At 44.2% G+C, this 23,983-nt stretch overlaps 2 protein-coding genes across 20 annotated transcripts in view; one reads left to right on the top strand and one right to left on the bottom strand.

Moving 5' to 3' along the window:
* Positions 1–854, top strand: part of COPG2 (coat protein complex I subunit gamma 2) — a 150,571-nt gene extending 149,717 nt beyond the window's left edge. For all 7 annotated transcript variants that reach the window (XM_054237697.2, XM_009003063.5, XM_078343749.1 and 4 more), the window contains one exon: positions 298–854. In XM_054237697.2, coding sequence (XP_054093672.1) covers positions 298–428 — 131 coding nt within the window. In that variant the 3' untranslated portion in view covers positions 429–854. The remainder of the gene's footprint in view (positions 1–297) is intronic.
* Positions 800–21,093, bottom strand: MEST (mesoderm specific transcript). Of its 13 annotated transcripts, none has more exons than XM_054237699.2 (13): positions 21,032–21,093; positions 19,684–19,770; positions 11,561–11,715; positions 9,526–9,605; positions 8,755–8,832; positions 8,493–8,629; positions 8,285–8,343; positions 6,851–6,891; positions 6,240–6,310; positions 5,892–5,993; positions 4,328–4,404; positions 3,074–3,137; positions 800–2,148 (listed from the first exon to the last, which is right to left on the bottom strand). In XM_054237699.2, exons 2-13 carry the CDS (start codon positions 19,761–19,763, stop codon positions 2,031–2,033), a joined length of 1,062 nt encoding a protein of 353 aa, XP_054093674.1. In that variant the 5' UTR covers positions 19,764–19,770; positions 21,032–21,093; the 3' UTR covers positions 800–2,030. The 13 variants fall into 13 exon arrangements, with proteins under 13 accessions (XP_054093674.1, XP_078199877.1, XP_078199880.1 ...); XM_078343751.1 differs by having other exon boundaries at positions 20,908–21,093; XM_078343754.1 differs by lacking the exon at positions 21,032–21,093 and adding an exon at positions 20,598–20,890.
* Positions 21,094–23,983: the final 2,890 nt, after the last annotated feature.

The following is a 23,983-nucleotide window of genomic DNA, read 5'->3' on the forward strand; positions in this document are numbered from 1 at the left end:
TCTTCTTTTAAGATGTACATTTGGCCTAAAACACTTAAATCTCGCCAACAGACACCAAGGCCACCACCAGCATTCCTTCTTAGCACTCCAAATTGGTATTTTTAAATACCTTCTATGTACCTGGTTTCATGGGAATATAAATATATATATTTGGAATTTATGCATGGGATTCAGTTTCCACAAATCTCTGGAAAAGCTAAACTAATAGAAAGGAGATGCAGGGAGAACATTATAAATTTCGTTATCCAGTGCTTGTTTTGAGTTCTTAATATGGTTTTCCTCACTTTTTTCTCTCAGGTATATTCAGAGGTGGCTATGATTTATTGGTGAGGTCCAGGCTGGCCTTAGCAGATGGAGTGACCATGCAGGTGACCGTCAGAAGCAAAGAGAGAACACCTGTAGATGTTATCTTAGCTTCTGTTGGATAAAATCTTACTGGACAAGAGGAGGCTGATGCACACTTCACAGTCAGTGGGCTTTCAGGCTAGTGGCATCAGTTTCCCAGAATCACACTTTTGAAGATGAATGACTTTGGAGAAGCAAATTAAACATTTGGCCCTGAGCCAGCAGATCAAGCAAATGTCTACCTTTGCGCATGGGTTGGTTTTTTTCTATTATACTTGGTCAGCTTTGGTATGATGGTGCAGCTTTGGGTGACCTTGAAAATCAAATACTATCCTATACTCCAGCTGCTTAACTTCGTTTTATTCTTTAATTTAACGTGTATCTGAAAGCTCCTGGCAATGTTGGAAAATTTTAATCCCAGAGGGGTGGTGGGGGAGGGGAAGCCAGAGTCCACTTTTGTCACAATTCATTTTTATTAATAGAAAATAAACACTTATTCCAGTTTCAAAGTTGTTATACTTGAAGTTGCTAATTTTTAAAAAGTGAATTTTAAATAATCACTTAATAATCCTGCTTTGACTAAGACAATGAAATGTGGCTTAAAAAAAAGTATTCAGCACCATTTGCTCATAGGTCTTTCAGAATTTGTTCTTAAAGTTTCTGGAACTTTCCTGTCTGTAAAGTACAGGAATTACTGAGCTACATCGGAAAGCCTCTGTGGGACAGGGAATGGGGAGTTAAGCAGTCATCATAAAGGAATCCATGTACATTCAGCATGGTGACTTGGACTACACAACAATTCCTTCCCCTCTGCAGTAGCTCAAGAGACATGCTTTTTAGCACTGAGGTATGAGGAGTGTCAAACTGTCATTTGCTGTTAGAATTGGTCTTCCCAGCTAATAACAGTAAATCTCTGGCACAGATGTTATTGGTCCTTAATGTCCTGTGATTTTAGGAAATAGTTTGGATTTAGTTCAATTTATTCAGAAATCAAGCATGTTTAATTAGGTTCACTACTCTGACAGAGTAAGGGCATGCTATGCTGGGTTAGGATCTTTATAAAATATAGATAATGTGCAAGTCGATCGTAGTCTTAAAAATCATACTAAGAATACTACATTATTCAAACCAGTATCTATTTTAACAAAATGTTTATAACTAAAAACAGCTGATGAAACTAAATCGAAAGGTATGACAAAGAGGACTCAGCTCTGTGTTGCTTAAAGAACTTTTAAAATGCATGTACCCATAAAGCCATTTGAGGAGAGGGAAGGAGGCCCCCTTCTCATTCTTACTTTAGAATTCTTACTAGGCCTGGGCCAGAAATTAGCACTTCTGAATATTTCAGAGAAGTTCAAAGTGTTAAAAAATCTTTTATGCAAAAGAACATCTTTCAGCATCAGTGAATAGTAACGCTCATCAGAATTTCCCAGTAACACAAAAACAAAGCCAAGGCCATACATTTGATCAGATGTCAGAGTAATGGGAGGTGGACTATCATGTCAACCTTAGTCAGAGCTCCTGCTGGCTTCTTCCTATACACTGTTCAGCAATTTGAGTAAAGTGGACTTTGTGAGAGAATAGTGTTTGATGGCCAGGACCTCTTTTGGGCATTTCTTCCTAAGTAGAATACACAACAGATAAGGGAGTAGGGGAGGTAATACAGGGAAGCTACTCTTTCCAGCTCAGAAGGAGTTGATGAAGCCCATATATGCATTCAAGAAGCCCATGGGATCCTCTAGCTGTGGATAGTGGCTAATGTGGTCATCCAGAATCGACACTGTGGACCGCGGCAGCGTTTTCCTAGTGGAAGAGAACAGCACGCAGGTAAACTTGAGGCTGGAGGGGGAGGGATGTAAGCCAGTAGGAAGCCCCAGTAAATGAACCAGTGGACACACCACACTGGAGGGAGCCAACAAAGAGCTTATTCAACTTCTACTCTGAAATTGTATCTTAGGCAGATAAACGCCAATTCCATTTATACAGGCTAGTTTTTAAATGTTCATACTCCAACAAACAACAACTTGAAAATAGAACACTTTTGCAACAATTGTCAAAGCAAGATGACTTTCAGCTCCTTAGCGAAGGATGAGGCATCAAACAAGTGGATCACACAGCAACTCACCGCCCAAGCAGAGATAACCAAGGATCTTCCCTTAATCCCAGGAGGAGATGAGAGGGGGTTTTTTATTAAAAACTATATGCAAGCTGTTCACTACTAGCTTGTATCTGGTAGGCCACAGGAAGGTATGCAACATTCTTATGTGACATGATCAATCAAGATTTCATATTCTGATACCTTCCAAGTAAGTACCTAGAGAGAACTGCAACCAATGAGAGGGCGGCAGTATTCCACAATGAGCTCTTCTCAATCTCTCCTTGCCATCTGCTCAGCTTAAGTCAATGAATTGTCTTTACAATCAGACTAAAACAGACACTTCATAGGATATATCCACTTTCAACCTTTGACTCATGTGAAAGCTTTTTGTACACCTAGGAATATGTAGCACTCATGACAGTGAAAACAGACTATGTATAAATCAAGAGAATGTACAACTTAAATTTCTTGATATTACAAAAGACTTCTCAACTCAGTCTTTCTATTGTTTTCTGGATGAACAGTGAGGTCACAGACAATGGCTAGAGCCAGTAGCCTTCAAGCAATACTCTGTTTACCATTGTCAGATGAGATACTAACAAAACATAGACCTCTCTTGGGGAGACTCACCTGTACAGCTCCAAAAACTCTGGATAGGGATTTACAGGATCCAGTGGCCCATAGATAAAATGAACTAGGAAAGAGAAAAGGAATGAAATACTTAACAGCTCTCACATCTGTTCTCCTACTCCCACCCTAAAATTAACTCCTCTCCAAAAAAAAAAAATGTTCTTCCTTTTATTATAATTGAGGTTGAGGCAAGGTCTCCCTCTGTTGCTCAGGCTGGAGTGCAGTGGTGCAGTCGTAACTCACTGTAACCTCAAACTCCTTGGCCCAAGCAATCCTCCCACCTCAGTGTCCTCAGTAGCTGGGACTACATACAGGTGTGCACCACCACACTTGGCTAACCTTTAAATTAATCTGTAGGGAAAAAATTTTTGTTTTTCTCACTCTGTTGCCCAGGGTGGTCTCAAACTCCTGGGCTCAAGCAGTCCTCCTGACTCAGCCTCCCAAAGAACTAGAATTATAGGCATAAGCCACCTTACCCAGCCCAAGAAAATATTTTCTATAAGTAATTTTTTGTGTGATAGAAAACCTAGCTTGTCTTACTAGGTAAGCTCTAAAGAACTGCTGGGAACACACCAGTTTGCCTCTTACAGAAAACCATTTGGTCCCTCATTCAGCTCTTGCACCCTGGACCAAACGGAATAACCCCAACTTTCAGCATTCTCTAAGTCCAGGATACCATCATTCCTTAAGTCTCTCTTCAGTTATAACAGACCCTTGACATTTGAAATCAACCAATAATTTCCTGAGCAGTAACCACTGTATGTGAAAAACTAATTTTCTTTTTAAATCTGTAAGAATGAAAAGACAAATGAGCACAGACCACCTGTAGCCTCTTGATTAGTAATTCAAACAGCTTCTGTCCGAGCAGTTCAGCGTGAGGCAGTCGCTGACAGTGCACAAGAAATCAGTAATACCAACTACCTTTGCAGTAATGTCTGTTTTTTATACGCTTCACTGTATACACACATCACTGATGTTCCCAATGTCATAAGTACATCTACCAGTAAAATATGGGATACCCAATTCAATTGGAATTTCAGATGAAAAATGATTTCTTTGGTGTAAGTAGGTCCCAAATATTGTACACCTACTTAAATACTAGAAAAGAATTTGTTGTCTATCTAAAATTCAAATTTAACTGGATGTCTTATATTTTTATTTGCTAAATCTGGTAACCCTAATTGTATTGAGGAGTTGCCATTATTTTGACCTTACGGTCCTTCAGTTTCCTATCAATAATATAAAAATACTCACTGGGGATAGTTACAGAGGCAAGAGCTCCCACCCAGCGCCTTCTGAACTTCTTCCTCTGATTGATGTACTGTAAGAGACTGTAGGACAGGTAGGTCAGCATGAGCAGAGGAAGAAATCTTAGCTGTTACAGGGATTCAAGGGCATGACATGAACCACAAGGAACATAAAATGTAAATTCTTAATCCAGAAGCAGTTTAGCATTCCTGGAAATGTCCCACTTAATTTATCCATTTCTGTTAACCTCTAGAGTTAACCACCATGTAACTATCTATAGTAGTGACTATGCCTACTATCAATATAAGAATCAGTGGTTTTGTGTATTTATTACACAGGGAATAAGATATAAGAAGGCTGAAAGTTGGTTTGGATTATATGTGACTAAAAAGCCCAGGTCTAAAGATCCAATTTTGGCTCCACCCCTACCTACATCTGTGACTTAAATATATAATACAGATTTTTCAACTCAGTTTCCTCATTTGTTTGTTTTTTTAAAAAAAGATCGGGTCTCCCTATGTCACCCAGGCTGGAGTGCAGTGGCTATTCACAGGTGCAATCATAGCTCACTACAGTTGTTAACTCCTAGCCTCAAGAGATCCTCCCACCTCAGCCTCCCAAGTAGCTGGAAGTACAGGCATGTGCCAAAGAACCTGGCTAGCCTCCTCATTTTCAAAATAAGAGGATTGAAACACATGATCTGTGTTGACGTCTACTTTTTTTTTTTTTTTTTTTTTGAGATAGAGTCTCTCTCTGTTGCCCAGGCTGTAGTGCAATGGCTTCATCTGACCACAGATAAAATGGAGAGAATTCCTCTTTCTCCATTGTAAGACACCACTGCCACATTTTAGAACTCAAACTCATGTATTCTACTCATTCTACCTGGCAACTCCAGGACAGTTATCTTGTGAACCTCAAATATAATATCTTAGAAACAGTGGTTATTTGTTGGAAACGAAAACATAAGAGAATTTTATAAGACAGTCTTAATTGTTTTTCAGTTTTTTTAATACTAAAATAAAATGTTCAGGGATCCTGTTGGGAGTTAGGAGAGGGTGGGAGGAATGGCTCCCTCTAACATACAATTCCCAGCAAAGCCGTCACTAAAAATACTGGAAGCTACCCTGACCCAGATGGCTAGAGGACAGACCCTTATCCCAAGTAGTTACGGCTGTCACCACCTCTGAGTCCCTGTGAAAGTGTCTACATTCTTGTTTGAACCAAGGCATGGGAATTCTTTGTACAAGACAGAGAAGTCTGCCCTCTCACTCCCTGTTGCTGCAGAAAAGATAGGCAAAAGGAAGAGCCTTGTACCTTGAGGGAGGTACTAGGCTACTTCCACAACCATGATTCAATACTTTGAAGCACTTAATACTAACAAAGAGTCCAGTTTCACTCTGTTTTCCATATCTATCTTCTTAGGAATTATAGACCATGACTTTTTGGTTTGCCTCACAGGTCATCATCAGCCTTCCAGTGATAGGGAATAAACCAGCAATGAACAAAACAAGCAATTCCCACTCTCCAAAAAATGCTTCTCTGGAAACCAAAGCAAAGGGTAATTTCTTACCTGTCAATGACTAAGTTCCCGTCATTGTTGCGGATCCCTGCCCACATGTCCCACAGCTCACTCTCAGAGGGCCGAGTATACGGCCCAAAGACTGGGGTGAGACTGAAAGAGTCCAAACGCAGGAAGATAAGTGTGAGGAGAACTCAGAATGTCCAATATGGCTGGAACTCAGAGGCCATGCAGTCTGACCCATATGTGATTTATGAATTCCTTCAACTTCCCTGACAAGTGGCCAATACCTTTGCTTTAAAATATAAGGCCCTAGGATTTGGCCCAGAATTGTAATGGCAGCAACTTTTCACGACATTATTCCTAGCCCATAGTCAATCTCTTGATAATGACACTTACCCTCGCGAGAATACAAAGAAGTTCATCAGTCGTGTGAGGATGGGTGACAGCACACCTCCATCTTTGAGTAGCTGGAGGGCAATAAGTGGAAGTAAAGCTCAAGAATCCAGAGGAAGACCGTCACCAGGGCAAAAGGTTTTATACTAGGAACTAAATCTTTAGCCAAATCTCCTGCTACTGGTTTGGTACTTGGCATTTTGTTTTGCATACTCACATTCTTCTCTCATGGAAGACAAATGTATTTCTAATTACATCTAAGATACTTTCTATAATTCACTAAATCCCTAAAACTTTAACTCTGGTATATTCAAGTTTAGAGTAGGATCCTAATTTGTTCAAACATCAGGCTTATAACACAAATCTTTCCATAGCTGTATTTCTCCAAATATTTGTTCATTTCTTATTCTTAGAATTGGTTTTGGATTTATGTAGGGGTCACTGCCTCTGCTTTAGTTGCCTAAGAAGGGAAAAACTAACTTCATTAATATAAATTCACAGGGGAGAGGATTTAACTACTGCCGATTACAGGAGCTATGGCCCTTAAAAAGTCCCAGCATTATTTACGTTAGTACAAATCTTAAAACTAAAGGTCTATCGGTGAAGTAGCCCACCTTTTGGAGAAGGAGTGGACGGTGAGTCTCAGGAAAGATACCTGTAGGAGAAGAGACTTATCTGAGTCATTTACCTATAGCTTTTTTTTGTTTTGTTTTTTTAATAGAGACGGTGTCTTACTGTGTTGCCCAGGCTGCTCTGGAGCGCAAACCATCCTCTCACCTCGGCCTCCCAAAGTGCTGGGATTATAGGTGTAAGCCACCTGGCCCAGCCTAGCTACACCTTTAGGTCAAAGACAAGCCCATAATAGATTATCCACCCTATTCACCATCACCTCTGCAGCCTTTATTACCAAACAGAATTACAAATAAAAGTGTAGTACTGTCATCTAATTACTTCTCCAGGGAATTATATGTTTAACTGGTCACATAATATTCCACTGCAATTACTTTTCCCATTCTAAAGATAGTGAAACAGGAGAAAATATATGGTCATCCAAAATGCTGATAAGCAGGCTCTGACTCCCCTTAGCATTTCCTCGTCACTCAGAACATAAGGGTTAATGATTTGGGCTGAAAGAATAAAACAAGAAGTTTTTCAATAAGTATACATCCTTTAACAAACCTGGAGTTTTTCCTTTTCCATTTCTTTTCAGAGTCAGTGGAAGAAACCCATGAAGGCATAAGTGATAAAGGGACAGACAGACATCTCTCCAGTCTGCTCTTAAGGCATTCAGGGGACATTTGGGTATTCACAGACTTACAAGCTGCCTGCCCAAAAGGTCTAATCAAGGGTTTGCTATTTTCTAACTGCACCTTGGCATTTCCATCAGTTAGGAGTTGGGGAATCTCATACAGTTAAGTCCTCACTTAACATCAGGATAGGTTCTTGGAAACTTCAGCTTTAAGCAAAATGAGGTACAGCAGGTCCTTGAATAATAATCTTTCTTTAAAATAGTGATGAGAAGAAAATTGGTTCTATTATAATGTTTCAATTAAAGTCACAGTTTCCCAAGAACCCATTAATGACATTAAGTAAGGATTTTCTACACTAACATCATAGTAGTATTAGAAACACGTGGCTTTTTTCTGTATCTGCAGTCCTATACGCTCATAACCTACTGCAGCTGTTACAGATACGCAGTCTTTACACCCCTTACTACTTCTGATACAGCCATCACTAGGTCCCCGTTAGATCCTGCTATCTAATGCATTCAAAAAGCCCATGACTAGAATGCAGCTTTATATTGACTATGTCAGTAAAGTCACTATCCTTTGTAATCCTGCTTGTTTTGTATTTAAAAACATTCTGGAAAAGGGCCCACAAATCTCATCAGACCACCAAAGGAGTTCATGGCACAAAAAAGGTAGAGATCCCATGGTTTAATTACGTCTACTTGTAATATTACCAGATTACCATTTAGATGTTGCTGTGGTATCTAAAGATGGCCCTTCTACACTACACCCATTTTCTACCTACCACCAGGCAATTACCTCCATTTGACAGACAGAGACTCTTTATGGTAAGCCGGCCAGATCGATTCTGCTTGTACCTATAAGGGAGATAAGGAAACATACACGTAGCTGAGCAGACTTAAACCAGCACACCACTGAAGACAACTCCCAAAAAGAAAAAGGATAGAAGAGTCCAAAACAGTGTACTCTCCCAGCATCATAAGCTAAAGTGTGAAGCTCCACTGACCTGTAGAGAAGCTCCTGAGCAACAATATCTCCATAGTCATGAGACAGAAGGTTGATCCTGCGGTTCTGGAGCCCCAGATGCCTCAAAAGAGCTTCCACGATACTGGCCTGCTCAAATATGGAATAGTGATGCGGTCTCTGAGGAAAGGAAAGCCCACACAGACAGGATGAAGTCATGAGTGCAGCTCTCTCTGTCAGCCCGACCCCTCACAGTCTATGCCCACCCCACACCCCATCACCAGTCCCAGATAGGTGCTGCTTACCGGTTTGTCACTGAAGCCAAAGCCTAAGAAATCAAGAGCAATCACCCGATGAAACCTCAAGGTCAGACCTTCCCAAATCTACAAAAAAGAAAGGATGATTTGGGCTTTCTGCTTCTGCCCTTCCCTTTCACCAGAGCTACAGCAGCACAGGCTTCAGCCCTATCTTGGCTTAACTAGACTTCCATAAAGAGAAAACCCCATGAAACCACCACAGGTCCCACAGATGATCCTCTTAGAAAATGCTTCATTCCTAGTAATTAATCTCTGTTGAAGGAGGATAAATTGGCGATGATCCCTTCTAGATTTCCAAAGAGTTATCATTCCCTTATAGTAAATAAGGAACAGTTCAACATTTAATTTTTTTTAAAGCAATTCAAATTTGCAAGAGGCTTTTAGTGCTGACAACAAAATCTTTGGAGTTTTAATTTTAATTTTTTAATTTTTTCAGACAGAATCTCACTCTGTCGCCCAGGCTGGAGTGTAGTGGCAGGATCTTGGCTCACTGCAACCTCTGCCTCCTGGGTTCAGGGATTCTCCTGCCTCAGCCTCCCAAGTAGCTGGGATTACAGGCATGTGTCAGCATGCCCAGGTAATTTTTATATTTTTAGTAGAGTGGGGTTTCACCATGTTGGTCTGGCTGGTCTCGAGCTCCTGACCTCAGGTCATCCTCCCACCTTGGCCTTCCAAAGTGCTAGGATTACAGGTGTGAGCCACTGCACCCGGTCAAGGTTTTTTAAGACATAGTAGGGCCTAGAAGTCTGACTTCATTACCTTGTACCAATCATAGCTGGATGTTGGAAAACCATGTAAAAGCACAACTATCTCCGGACTTCCAACCACACCCACAGAGTCTGGGAAGAAGGAAAGTACAATCACAATTAGGCCAAATCCCTATAAAAATAACCCTTGAAGATGTTAAAATCTAAGTAATCTGATGCAAAGGACAAGAAACTGTGACCAAGTTGACATTAAAATGACACATTCTTTTTAAAATGTAAGCTTATTGCATTAGGTGAGAACAGGCCTTGTTCTCCTTTTAATCTGTATATCAAAATATTATAAAATTCATGCTATGCGAAAATACTTGAAGGCACCTTGTTTACGTTCACCTAGGTGTTTTTAAAAAGCATACCCCATTTCTCCTTTTGTTCTGTAATAATATGCAACTTTTTTCACAGTAAAATAAATTTTCACAGTTAAAAGCATATGAGTACAACACATAAACTACAGATTTTTTGTACTTTATCATGAATGGCCTCACAGAAATTCTCTAAGATATAGCAACTATTACCAAGGAACACCCTTAGCTTATGCTGTTTGCCCAGCACTCTATTCAGCAGGAGACCCAATCCAACATCAAACACATAATAAAACTATTACAAAATCCTGTCAACTATTAAAAGGGCTTGACCACCATAGACGTGAACTTTTTTAATGCATATGACAATACAGAAGCGTTCCGCATCATCTAAATTAGGTAAACATTTAGATAATATTAACCTTGCTAATATTAAAATATTAGATTAAAACTGGTACATTCGGCCGGGCACGGTGGCTCAAGCCTGTAATCCCAGCACTTTGGGAGGCCGAGACGGGTGGATCACGAGGTCGAGAGATCGAGACCATCCTGGTCAACATGGTGAAACCCCGTCTCTACTAAAAATACAAAAAATTAGCTGGGCACGGTGGCGCGTGCCTGTAATCCCAGCTACTCGGGAGGCTGAGGCAGGAGAATTGCCTGAACCCAGGAGGCGGAGGTTGCGGTGAGCCGAGATCGCGCCATTGCACTCCAGCCTGGGTAACAAGAGCAAAACTCCGTCTCAAAAAAAAAAAAAAAACAAAAAAACAAAACTGGTACATTCATATACTGCCAGTGATGTGAAAATTTGGTAATAAGGTTTTCAAAAATAATTTAGAAGCAATAAAAAATTGTATATACTTTAGCCTAAGAGTTTTGTTTTTGAGAATCTATGCAAATAAAATCATTCCACTTATATAAGTAGCATAGTTTGAAAATGTAAGGAAAAATAAACTCCGGACATAAAGCTTTTCCTTCATCATTAGTCATTTAAAACAGTACAACCGAAAATAACCCATGCCAACATAATGAAAATTGTATACTTATCTAATTGAATACAGCAAATGAGAGGAGGTCAGGAGCAATAATGAAAAACGGTTTATGACAAACATTTTTCGTTATTGCTCTTGACCCCCGCTCAAAAGACATCATTTTCAGTCTGTTTCTCAGTTTCTTCACCTACAAAATGAGGTTAATGGCACCTGTCTTCAAATGCTGTCGTACAGATTAAACAGTAAAGGCTGAGAACATCGCCCAGGGCCTGGCATATGGTAATGACTTGATAAGTAGCCGTCATAATAGTCATCACTAGCAAATGTATATCATGGTATTAAGACTGAAATCACAGTTACACACACTACAAATAATCCATAGAAAACAGTAAAATAGGGATGGCGAGGAGAGAGAACCAATGGTAGTTAGTATCTGTGAACATTTTATGTATTACCTGACACTGAGGGCACTCAAAAAATACTAATATCGGAATACATATCAAGCTACAAAGATAACTTATACTAAAAGGTAAGGTCTGCAGGCTGGAATCTCAGTCCCAACTCCCATTCTCCCAGCAGTTTTCTGAGCTTCTCTGCAAGTACACCACATAGAAAAAGAGAGCGAGACTCTCCTCCATCATTAGGGAGAACAAGAGAGCAACAAACACAAAATAAATACTTCAGCTGGGACTTACATGACCGATACACGCATGTGTTTCGATAGTCCACTTCTTACCTTGGTAGAAGATACGCAGTCCCTTGTAAGTGAAAAACTTGCCTGAAGACTTCCATGAGTGCAGGGCAGGGGAGAGCTGAGGGGGTGGGATGTGCAGGTATGCAGCAAGCAGGGGCATAGCCAACAGCCCCACCTGGACCCACCACTCCCTCATCCTGTAGGAAAAGCAGAGACCCACTGTAAGCAGTCAGCTAATACAGTACACTCATCTATAAACCAAAACCTAGTAAGGTGGGGTGGGAGACTGCTGTTACCATGCAATGATTACTTGCCATTCACAAAGGCACAAAGCTGACCAAGACCGTAATTGAACCTCTGTCTGTTATAGCAATCACCACATTTGTTCACCATTTCTAATTTAAGGGGAAAAAAATATGTATTTCAACATAATCCTCTGCCTCTGCTCCCCAACTTTAACCCCTTAGCCCCTCCCCTTGTGGTCTTCCCAATACCTGCTGAAGAGGACTTTAATTAAATAAAAGGGAGATGACTGAAGTGCTGGACACTCTTGTTGACTTGTATCAAGGATTCCAAAGTAAAAAATAACTTCTTTCATATTTACTCCAAAAGCTCGACCATCTATCTACCCACTAGCCCCCATGAGGAAAATGTTCAAAATATGTATATACGCTATTTCTTATATTTTAGAGTGTGTATGTGTAGTAACTTATCAATGCCCTCAAGCAGAGAGCTGCTCCTGATTTTTAATACATGCTTATCAGCCCTCCTCTGCCTAACTGAAGGCCCATTTAGTACTCCTATCTGGATTTGGGCTGAGAAACTGCTCAGGGTAAACAGTCTGTGAAAATAAGATAGCCGCATTGTGTATTCCAACATAAGCAGCTTTGTCATGACCCTGAATATCTAATCTCTTGAGAGGTCAGGGCAGTAGATTATATTTCTGCTTTTCTTAGCAGACTCTTGAAGTTTCCATTTATTTAATTTCATAAGACGCTCCCCCACCCCCAAAAATAAGGCATAACTCCTACCCAGCATATGAGAATTGATTTCGTCTTTGGAAAAAAAGCACTAATTGGTACACCCAACCCTCCCATGTCCAGGACTTCAAAGGCACAAGTCAGTTTATCCACATTGATAAGGAGCGCCAAACAGGAATTAGAAAAAGTTGTTTCAAGTCTATGACTTCTGATGGTCACCACATCAAGAACTGTCGGAGAATGGAAGTTCTCTCCAAACAGCCAGAATAGAAATAATACCCTCCAAAACTAAAATTGGAGTTGTCATAGAGCTAAAATAAATTAATTGCTAAAGCCCTGGGTGAAATGGCTTTCTGTCCGTACACATATTCTTCTCTATTGCCTGTAATCCACCCAATTCGCTAACTTCCTCAACCCAACAGATCCTTCCCCCACTCCCCAAGCCCCGGATATTTTCCTAAACTCTAAAAAGAAACCTGTGATTCTACAGTGGTAAAATAACCATGGTTCTTAAAGACTCTCAGCTCTCCAGCCTACTTTTTAGGCATTATTAGGGTAGTCATTTCTCTTTTTTTCTCCAAAGTACCATTCTGTAAGACAGATAAAATGGTTTGGACCTATTTCTCAAGGTAATACTATAAATGATTAAAAAAAAGTGCCAGAACATGATGGTTATATCACTGTGTTCACCCCACAACAATAGCAGGCTAAGAGCGCTCAAAATAATAATAATAATAATATCGGAATACCACCATGTCAAGTTAATTTTTGTGTTTATTATTATTTTTTGGTAGAGATTGAGTTTTGCCACATTGCCCAGGCTGGGTCGTGAACTCCTAGGTTCAAGCAATCCTATAAATAGGATTTATATAATAATAATAATAATAATATCAGAATACATATCAAGCTACAAAGAAAGGTATATCCCAACATCTCCTCTGAAGGTCAGATGACAAAAAGCATTAGGTTTTGACGGTCATCTGCTCAGTGCTGTCCTGTACCTCAATACATACATTTTCATGTGTGTATTTCATTACGCCTTTCCCCCTACGCTTCTCATCGCATTCATTAATCGGGTTCCAGCAGCTGAATCTCTGCAGTGACTCAGCAGAGCCCGGGAGGGGTGGCCAGAGCGGCAAATGGAACTTAAGGGAAGTGGGGCTTAAAAAAAGAGGTGACCCACCAACACTCTCTACTCCTGGACTCCCCCCTCCACACCCTCCTCCTCTTACTCCAAGAAAGGAAGGAGGCAACCTCTCAGGGAGCCGTTTTCTGTCTTATTACCTCAGTAAAAACGCCCTTAGGACCTTTTAGGATTTTTAGGAGTGAAGCAGTCTGGCAGTCAGTAGGTAAAATGGGTTAAACAAATACTGTTGGGCCAAAATCCCAATTATTTGATGAGCCATGAGTAGAGAGAATAAGCAAACTCCAGCAACAAACTTTCTGGAAATTTCTGAGCCTTGATTTCATCTTGTAAAAAGGAAAAACACACTCGAGTAATAATTCCACCCAACCTGCCGCCCACCTGATGGCGTCGCCGCGAGATAAACCACTTTGTAAACCCGCGAAACCAAAGCGAACAATCCCTGAGCCACACAGAACAGTTAGGTCAAATCAGCGTTCTCACTCACGCTTGTTACTGAAATCTGAAAAATACTCACGGCGGCTGGCGGGCACTGTGACTTCTAGTCACTCTGCGGTGACTCCCGCCACCGCGGTACCTGGGTCTCGAAATCCTAAATTGCACCGCGGCGATCTCGGCTCTGCGATTATCCCGTTCTTCAAATCCTAAGGTGCGCCATGGAGAGATGCCGGGGTTCTAAAAATTTTAAATCGCACCCGGGCAATGCTGGAGTCTACCCTTTAAGTCGCGCCACGGCAAAGGCGAGGTCTAAAAATCCTACATTCCACCAGGGCTTTTGGGGGAGGTCTAGAAATCCTAAATCGCGCCACAATGACGGCGGGTTCTAAAAATCGTACATCGCGCCAACGGCGGGGTCTAAAATCCTATATCGCACCAGGGCTTTTGGCGCGCGGGGGCGGGGGGGGCGTCTAGAGATCCTAAATCGCACCACAGCAATGGCGGGGTCTAAAATCCTACATTGCACCAGGGCTTTGCCGGAATCTAGAAATTCTAAATCGCGCCAAGGCAATGGTGGGGTCTAAAAATCCTAAATCGCACCAGAGAGAAGCCGGAGTTTTAAAAAATCCTAAATCGAACCAGGGCGACGCTGTAATTTAGAAATTCTAAATCATGCTACAGCAACCGACTGAGTATAATAATCCTAAATCGCGCCAGGGTGATGCCAGGATCTAAAAATCCCGAATCGCACAAAGGTAATGCTGGGGTCTAAAAATCCCAATTCCCGTCAGGGTGAGACCGGGGTCATTATGGATCCTAACTCATGTCAAGATGACGCTGGGGTCCATAAATCCTAAATCTCACCAAGGTGATCCCGGGGTCTAGAAATCCTAACCCAAGGAGAAATCCTAACCTGCATTCTGAACACTCAACTGCATGCAGGAGTGACATCCCCTTCTCAAGTCGGCAGAGCGGGCACGGAATGCGTGTCGCCTGCCGATAGAGTTTTCGCCCGGGCAGCCCCGGATTGGGCACACGGTCCACCGTTGCCCGCACCCTAGTCCCGGGGCGGCCAGCCACACCCCCTCGTTCCCGCCACACGCTCACCTGCGGAGGCGATCTCGGCGCACCATGGCCGCGTTATCCCATGCCGCCCGCCGCAGCGTTGCAGAGCACCGGGCGCCGTAGCGCCCACAGCCGTGCTGGGCCAGCCGGCAGCTGGGGCGCAGCCCGCAACCCACAGCCCGCACAGGGCGGCGCCGCACCGGGCAGCTACAGCCACTCGGGCGGGCGCTGCAGCACTGCGCTGCCGAGGCGCAGCTGCCGCAGAGGAGGTGCCGGGGTGTGCTGGTTGCCGCGGCCGCGCAAAGCGAGTGGGCGCCGACTTTTAGAGCCCACCCGCGCCCCGCCCCTAGCCCGCCCATCGCCGCAGCACCCCTATCGCCTGCCCCTCTGCTCGCCGCAGAGCCCCTCCCAACCACTCTGCCACCGCCACGACTGCAGATATGGGGTGCCCCTCTTACAGTGGCTCCTCTAGTGGGCCCCTTCAGGGGTGTCGAGCCCTGAATGGGACCACTAGACCCCGGTCCCCAAGACCCCGCTGATCTCTGGCGAACCTCAACCCTGAGCCCGAGATTCTGCTGCAGAAACCTCCCCTTAATGCCGTTGACAAAAACAGCAGACCCTTGAGAGCCCCAACACTTCCCTTAAACCACCTACAAGCCCCGCAGGCCGCCCACAAGCCCCAAAGGAGGATGGCCGCTCGACCTAATGGGCAGCAGGGCTCAGGGGTGCCAGCCGTGGCGCCTGCTCCCATCCCACGTCAGAAGCGTGGGTGCTGAACTGTGAAAGGCGGCAAGCCACAAGGGCCCGAGGCCCCCTATGCCCGTAACTACAGGTAACCACCAAGGGGCACAAGCAAGCGGCCAGGGAGCAACAAGCTCTGCTGGACCACCAAACTAGTAAACAGATTCATGGATGACCATTATGGACAAAGTTGCACAAAGTCCAGTTTCTCCCGCTCTAGCCACCGCTGCGGTGTGAGGCAGGTTTCCTTTGCAGCAGCGCGACATGGTCGGCATGCCAGACGCCCCGCAGCAGCAGCACCTTCGCAGCCCAGCTCCCTGCTTGCGCTGATCTGCCCTGCACAGAACGGTGGGCACAATTAAGAGAGCAAAACTCCCTTTATTGATGTAAGATAGAATCACAATGCAAGCACCCAGAGGCACAAGAAAGAGGGAGGAATTTTTCTAATCCATAATCCTTTAAAGGCATCCCTTACGCCTTTGAAAAGTGTAGAGTATCACGAAGGGTCTGTGTTCATTTTCTGACCATAAATTGCAATACTGATGAACGCACCCGGCGTACGAGCGGGTGAGCGAGGCGGCCAGCCGGTGCCTGCTGCATCCAGAGGGGGCGCTGCAGGCCTCCTTTCGGCCGCACCTGGCCCAGGACCTCCGCAGCTCTGCAACGCTGCAGCCGGAAAGGTTTGCCGCTGGCCCGCGGGTCGCCGAACCCAGGCCCCGGGAAGACCCACGGACACTGCGGAAACTACCGCCTATGAGCGGGCCATCAGAACCTGTGGCACAACACAGGTACGCTTCTGCCGAGTTCTGGTTTCCCACGGTAAAAGCACTCATGAAACAAATACTGATTTAGCACCTACAGTGCATTAAGAGCCAAGGGTGCGAAATAAATGAGAAATAGCCCCCGACCTCAGAGCAAGACACGGGCCGGGGAAGACAGACAAGAACTGCCGCTTTTTTTAATTTTCCTTTGAATTTCCTAGCGACGTTTGTGGTAGGTTGACCCCCCTCCTCCCAAACGAGTAAGACCCTCAAAGGCTGAGCCCAAGTATTATTCACCTTTTGTATCCCCAGAGCCCGCCATGGTGCCGGCCACAAAGCTGGCCCCTAATAAATACTGCCTGAATAAGTACAAGAATTTGAGGGCGCACAGGGGAGGAAGTAATTAAGGGGAGGGGGGAAGGGTGGTCTTGAATGATGAATAGACATTTACTAGAGAGACAAAGAACATTCCAGCCGGAGGGGATGGCTTTCGCAAAGCACCGGAGGCCCGGGGCCGCACGTTTCAGGAAAACGGGAAGTCCTTTGAGCCTGGACACCAACCGGCAAAAAAAATTAGGCTAGAAAGAGAATTTCATGGTAGGGAGTTAGGAATTTGTTCCAGAAAAAATGAGAAGCCACAAATGGATTTAAACTATGGTCTTAACTGGTTATTTAACAAAATTTAAATTAGTCTCTTTACAAGTCAAAGATTACCTATTTTAACTACCACTACATTTTAAAGACTGCATTACTCTGCAAAATCGAAATCGGTCCTTCCAACAGAGTAAAGGCTTTCCTATTTTAATAATAACAATAACAAAAGCCTTTGTATTATATATTTTTCATAGTTATTGTCAAGGCAATCTTTGAGTCCTACAAACAATTCCACGCGTTCATTCTCACCAGGCCAGAAACACCAGCATCCAAGATGAAGGTAATTTTCTCTTTAATGGACTGAACACCCCACAAAAGATCTTATTCTGAAGGCCATGGAACATGTCTACCCATGTGAGCAGACAAGGAAAACAGTTTAAAGGTCCTGGGGGAAGTGGGGAGTGCCAGGGAGAGCTCCTGAAGACAACAGAAATCCCAAGTCTGGCACTCAGGAGAAATCCTCCTTTCGGACTGAGTAGTTAGGAAAAATTTCCCTGAAGGAGGCGGGATCGAACCCAGAACTTAGGCAGGGGAATCATACTCCTATTTGGAAGAACCCTGAGCACAGAAGTCAGCTCAAAGAGATCAGCATGGCCCAACCGGGAATTCGCTGTCAGAAGTCTAAGGGAAAAAATGCTGGCCATAATCCCCCAGGAGCCAAAGAGTTAACAAAGCTTCTAAATGTGCCTGATTTACTTCCAAAAAGGAACTTCCTCTGCAGGGGAAGAATTTGACCCAAGGTATAAAACACTTGGAGCCCTGAGAAAACACACAGCCACACATAAATTCAAAGTCAGCTCTGGCTTGCTGGCAGTGGCACCCTTTCAGTTCCTCCAGATGGCTGCTCTCCTGGGCCATGCAGCCTATCTCATGCAGAAGTATTCCCTCGGCCAGTGGCTTATCAGACATTCTTGTTACATTCCAATTCTAACACAGTTCCGCCTCATAATAAGACCTCAGATTTGTGCAAAAATCCATGTAGAAAGCTCTGAGTTTATTATCTTGCTGTGCACAGCAGTGGTATGGGGTCAGCAGGGAGGGTACCATGGATTCAATAAGCATATTTTTCTAACCCCAGTTTGAGACCCATAATATGACAAATGCAGGATATTTATGGAGACAACAAGCCACAACTGGGACTGCCACTTTCAAGAGCCATCATTATAGATTCAAATCAACTAAAACACCAGTATGGGAGAAACTTGGTTGAACAGAAGCACATGTTAAAGAACAAAGGGGTTTTGGCTGACAAACTTAGTGAATCAGTGTGATCGGACCCTTAAAAAGGCTACTGTGATTGTAGACGGTGGGGAAGTACAAAAATAAGCGAATTCTACTCTATGCTGCTAGTTAGAACTCACAGAAACCATTTTATTCTGTTCTACAGAGCAGACAGATATTGAGACACAGAAACAAATAGGAATGTGTTCAGAGAAGACCAACTAAATGAATTGCAAACTAAAGGTGCTCTCATATTTTAAGCTCCTACCATGAGCATAGATCTTCAACCAACTATCCCTAATCCTCACAGTAGCCTGGCTAGATGAGTATTTTCACTCACAGATTTCAGAGAAAGATACAGCAGCTCGGAGCGCTGAGTGTTAGATGGATGTGAAGGGGCTGGGAACTGAACACAGATGTGCCTGGCTCCAAAGCTGGCCTTCTTTCCACTACTCCACACTGCCTCCCTGTTTGAAATAGCTGGGCATGTTTAGTTTGAAGAAAAGAAGCCTTGTGGAGTAAGTAAAAGAAGGAAATGTGTTTGCAGTCCTCAAATATTTGTGGAAGCAGCATTAGACATTTTATTCTGTATGGCTCCAATGAGTGCAAATTATAGAGAAACAGATGTCAATTCAACATAAAGAATTTTCCAACAGTAGGGGCTGTCTAGAGGGATTGGGTGGCTCAGCCATTTTGGGATGTGACAAATTCCCTGTCACTGGGGGCTTGGGAACCCCTTGGCAGGTATGCAAGCTCTGCATGTAAGACTGAATGACCTGCGAGGTCTTTTCCCATCTGGTGTAAAATAAGGCGCCAAGATGAACTGGAACTTGGCCAAGGTGATCCTCTGCTGAGGGGACAAATCCACAAATCAATCTTCCCTAGTTATGTCCCTCAGCCCAGAACTCTTTGTACAACATGCTGCTTCCTGCTGAAGGCAAGACAAATTGAAGACATTATCAATTAAATCACATAAACCTGCCTCTCAACCAAATTAACCAATAAGGCCAGGCATGGTGGCTCACACCTGTAATCCCGGCACTTTGGGAGGCTGAAGTGGGCAGATCACTTGAGGTCAGGAGTTCGAGACCAGCCTGGCCAACATGGTGAAACCCCGTCTCTACCAAAAAACAAAAATTAGCAGTGTGTGGTGGTGTGTACCTGTAGTCGCAGCTACTCGGGAAGGCTAGCTTGAGCCCCGGAGGCAGAAGTTGTAGTGAGCCGAGATGGCACCACCGCATTCCAGTCCTGGCAACAGAGAGATTTTTGTCTCAAAATAATAATAATAATTAACAAATATATTCCTGAAGCGACTGGTGTCTTCCCCTTCATTTTTCGGTAAAAGTCTTTGGCTATAAAAAAAGCTCAAAAGATGAGTGGTAGAGGGAAGCAGTGGAACTGAATAATCTCTTATCCAAATAAGATGACCCTAAATGACAGATGGCTGTTTCTCCAGGTGACAGTATTAGTGGGCACCCCTAAATTATCCTCACACCCCCTCTGCATTACTCCACATATCCCATTATCCCACACCTGGTACTTCTTCACCAGGTACTCCTGGCCCACTGCCACGCGTAGAGGACATCTTATCCACTCAAACAGATAAATAGGCTGAAGGATTCTAATTAACTAATAGAATCTTGCATTTTTACAGCTCTTTACCCTTTCACATTTATTATCTCATTTGTCGCTCACCACAGTCCCCTAAGGAAAACAGCTACTTTCTTTCAGACAGGCAATTTCCTAGCTGCCTGAGGAAGAAAGGCATCCAAGCACACGCACGGTCGCTCTTTCTCGCTTGCTGTTTTTTACCCCGTTACTACTTTCCCAACATTAGATGATGCCTCCAGCCAGGATGAGTCAACCAGGAGCAGGTGCTTCCGTTTTTCTCGATTGCTCTCCTCGCCTCACACCTTCAGCTATCCCCGCTCCCTGCACCCTAGGCCGGCAGCCGCGCCACCACTGCCGCTCTCCGCCCTCGCGACCCCAGTGCCCGGACCCGCACCGCAGCTCCGACCCCGAACAGCCGCCGCCCCACCATTCGGTCACACCCGTGTGCCTGCGACCTTTCCTACCCGCAAGGCTGGCTGTCCCCCAGGTGGGGAGATGCAGCCTCCGAAGAAATAGAGCTCTCAAGCCCAGGAGGGCGGGTGTAGCCAGCTAACGGAATGACTAAAAGCTGCCGCGGGGTCAGGCCTCGGCAAGGGTTGTGTGACTTTTGTGTTCTCGTTGACCCGGAGGTGCTGGGAGACGACGACCAAGGCCCTCGCCCACGTGGCCCGTTTGTGGGCCGGCGGCGGCACACCTCGCGCAGGGACCCACGCGCCCCGCGGAGCCCTTCCTTCGCCAGCACAGCCTCACGCCTCCTGGGCCATGCGCACTTACCTGGCCCCAGGGCTGGTGTGGCTCACACACACGAGCCACACCCCCCAAGGGGGGCAGTCCCACTCCTGAGGCGGGCTGCGAGGGTGCAGGGGGAGGCTCCACTCCTTCCCCGCCCGCCTCTTACCTGATTCAGGTAAGACCTGGGCTACAGGACTCCATGTTTGGGGGAACCAGTTGCGCATGCGCATCCTGAGGCCAGAGGTTCTCGGCCTTCACCCAGTCACCAGGGAGGACCCGGCCGCGAATACGCTGCTCGGGGCTAGAGCGTCGCCAGCTCCGCGCTCAAGACCATCGCCCCCAGCCCAGCATGTGCTGCCACCTTCTCCCTGCCAGGCGTCAGCGCCACCTATTGCAAAGGGTATGAAATGGCATGCCGTGGCTTCCACAATAGCCTACGGCATTGGATAAAGAGAATAAAAATTGTATCTGGCCTGATCTGAGTACTTTTACGTAATAAAAGTGAAGGCCAAAGAAGTGACATTTTCATAGTTATTATTAACTACGTAGAGTTCTTTGGCGAGCCTTCCATATTTCAGCCATTCCCCTAAAGATGCCCAAGTCTCCATCTTCAGCCCTCCCTCTACGCCGCGCTCTAGCTCCATATATTGCCTTTCTGCTCTTCACATGGTGAACACAGACATCTCATACTCACAAGGGCTAGGTGAAATTCTCTACCCTTTCTCCACTCCTCTTTCCCACACTACAAACTGACCCCTGTCCTCAGAACTGATGCTTCCTTCTCTAGTCTGTATCTTGGTTAATGCACTTCCATCTGCCCCTGTCTCCCACACACTGTCACCAACACCTGTGGCACAGTGGAATGAGGCCAAGGGGTTGGGCACCGTTGGATATAAATCCCAGCAAGTTCCCTCCTCCCCATCCTTTTCATCTTACCTCCCAAGGGTCTCTTGAATTCATCTTGGTCCCCTGCATTCCGAATGCCATTTGCCCTTGTTCAGGGCATCATCTGTCACCTGGACTGCGGTCTCCTAATTAGCTTCCAAGTCACCACCATCCCACCTTTCTAGTCCATCACTCACACCCCTGCCAAAGCGATTTTTCTAAAATGCAAATCTGATCACATCTCTCTTCTAAAACTCCTTACTGACACCCTACTGCTGGAGCTAAATTCAAGCTCTTTAGCTCAGCATGCAAAAACTTTAAAATCTGGTCCTTGCCTTGCCTTCCTCTAGAATCTTCTGTCTTACCACCCCCATCTTACCCCCACCGAAACCTCATGATCTGACCAAACATTACTAAATATAGTTCCTCCCAAAACACCATGCGCTTTCCTTTCCCTGTGCCTTTGTACATGTTCTCCACAACCAGCTATGTCTGTCCCACTTTGGCTACCTAAGAAATTCCTGTTCGTTCTTCAAAAGTGAACATAATTTTCACATCCTCTTGCAAGCCTTCCATGAAATTTTCCTATGGAAGTAATCTCTCCCTCCTCTGCGCTGTCTCTGTCCCTCAGCTGCCTTATTACTTTGTCTTGTGATTATGTTTGCAGGCCTCTCTTCTTTCTCCCACCACAGAGCTGAGCTTCTCAAGGACAAGGACACCATCTTATTCATTCCTATATAACTTTTGCAACCCAACATTCTAATTTTATTTTTATAGACAAGAGATCTCATCTTGTCTCCCAGGTTGGATGCAGCGGTGTGATGATAGCTCGCTGCAGCCTCAAACTCCTAAGCTCAAGAAATCCTCCTGCTCCAGCCTCTGGAGCACCTGGTATTGCAGGCATACACCACCATGCCCAGCTCAACCCAACATTTTGTAATAATGATGATCACAATGAATAACAGCAAACATTGTTAATCACTTTGTGCCAGATGCTGTGCTGAATTTCTTATATGTACATTTTTTACTTCTGATGCTTACCCTGAACTATTATTATCCTAATTTTACTAATGAAAAAACTGAGGTTTTGAAAGATTAAGGAGCTTGCCAGGGTTGCAGAGCTGAAAAATTGTGGAATCAAGATTTAAATCCAGATCTATCTGTTCATGTTTATCTATTGATCAGTTTGATAGAACTAAAATATTTGAAAAACCACTAGTCATTTTTTAAAGTATTAATGCTTACAGAGTTAATTTATCTTTTAAAAGAAAAGCACATAGGTGTTCTACTCTCGTGGATGGAAATAGTGTTCTAATTTAAACTAACGGTATAGAAAGCCAAATAAATACTCTTGATGTCAGGCTAAATAGGAAAACTATCCCACTCTTATCCCATATAATCTGTTCTTATTATATGAATGTTATGAGTATTTTTGCTTAGAGATTGATATATTACAAACCAATGACAGTAGATTTTTCTTAAAAACTCCTTCTGAATAAAAGAGATCTAAATTGAAAGACACCATAGACTGTTTAATGAGTTGTGAGAGATGAAGATGCCAAGATATTGTGAGGGATGTGTGAGGTCTAAATGAGTTAATATGTGTAAAGCACTTGGTGGAGTACCTGGCACACAGGAAGCTCTGTGTTATTGCTGCTGCTGTTCTTATTAAGAACTTCAAGTAGCTTGCAATCCAGTGGTAGAGAGAAACACATAAGCTGACCACAAGCAATGTGATACATGATGTAATTCAGCTATGATCAAAATTCTGTGGGCGTTCCAAGGGGATGGGGTCTGCCAGGGAACAGGGAGAGTGGCAGGGAAGCAAGATGGCACCCAGAGATCCCACAACTGCAGAGTGAGCATGTTGCTAGAACCAGAGCAACACAACCAACCTAACTTTTTCAGAAACACTTTGTTGGCAAATCTTTTACTACTGAAGGCTTTATGTCTTAAAATCCATAATGTTTAAAGTTTCCACAGTTTCAAGCATTCCTTTGCCTCTGGTGGTTAGGGGAACGGGGGCACTGGGCAGAAGAGCAAGGCTTTCACTAAGATGATATGAGAATGGGGAATTGGGGGAAGAGGTCTCTGCAGCTTATGAAGATATCGCCCAGTACTCAAAGAAAGTTCTGGCCTCACTCAGAAGTCCAGGAAAGGCACGTTCCCATTCCCCGGACTCCAGGAGGGAAAGGCACGTTCCCATTACCTGGACTCCAGGAGGGAAAGGCAC

Source organism: Callithrix jacchus, chromosome 11 (assembly GCF_049354715.1).
Source record: "Callithrix jacchus isolate 240 chromosome 11, calJac240_pri, whole genome shotgun sequence".
In the NCBI taxonomy this organism is placed as follows: Eukaryota; Metazoa; Chordata; class Mammalia; order Primates; family Cebidae; genus Callithrix; species Callithrix jacchus.

Bases quoted from the DNA above. Each gene is read 5' to 3' on its own strand.
- MEST (XM_078343751.1), bottom strand. From the start codon at position 21,089: ATGCGCAACTGGTTCCCCCAAACATGGAGTCCTGTAGCCCAGGTCTTA. The intron at 19,771-20,907 runs GTAAGTGCGCAT...CTCTGTTGCCAG, and splicing joins CACACCAGCCCTGGGGCCAG to GACTGGAATGCGGTGGTGCC. The intron at 9,606-11,560 runs GTAAGAAGTGGA...CCTTCTTCCCAG, and splicing joins ACTGCGTATCTTCTACCAAG to ACTCTGTGGGTGTGGTTGGA.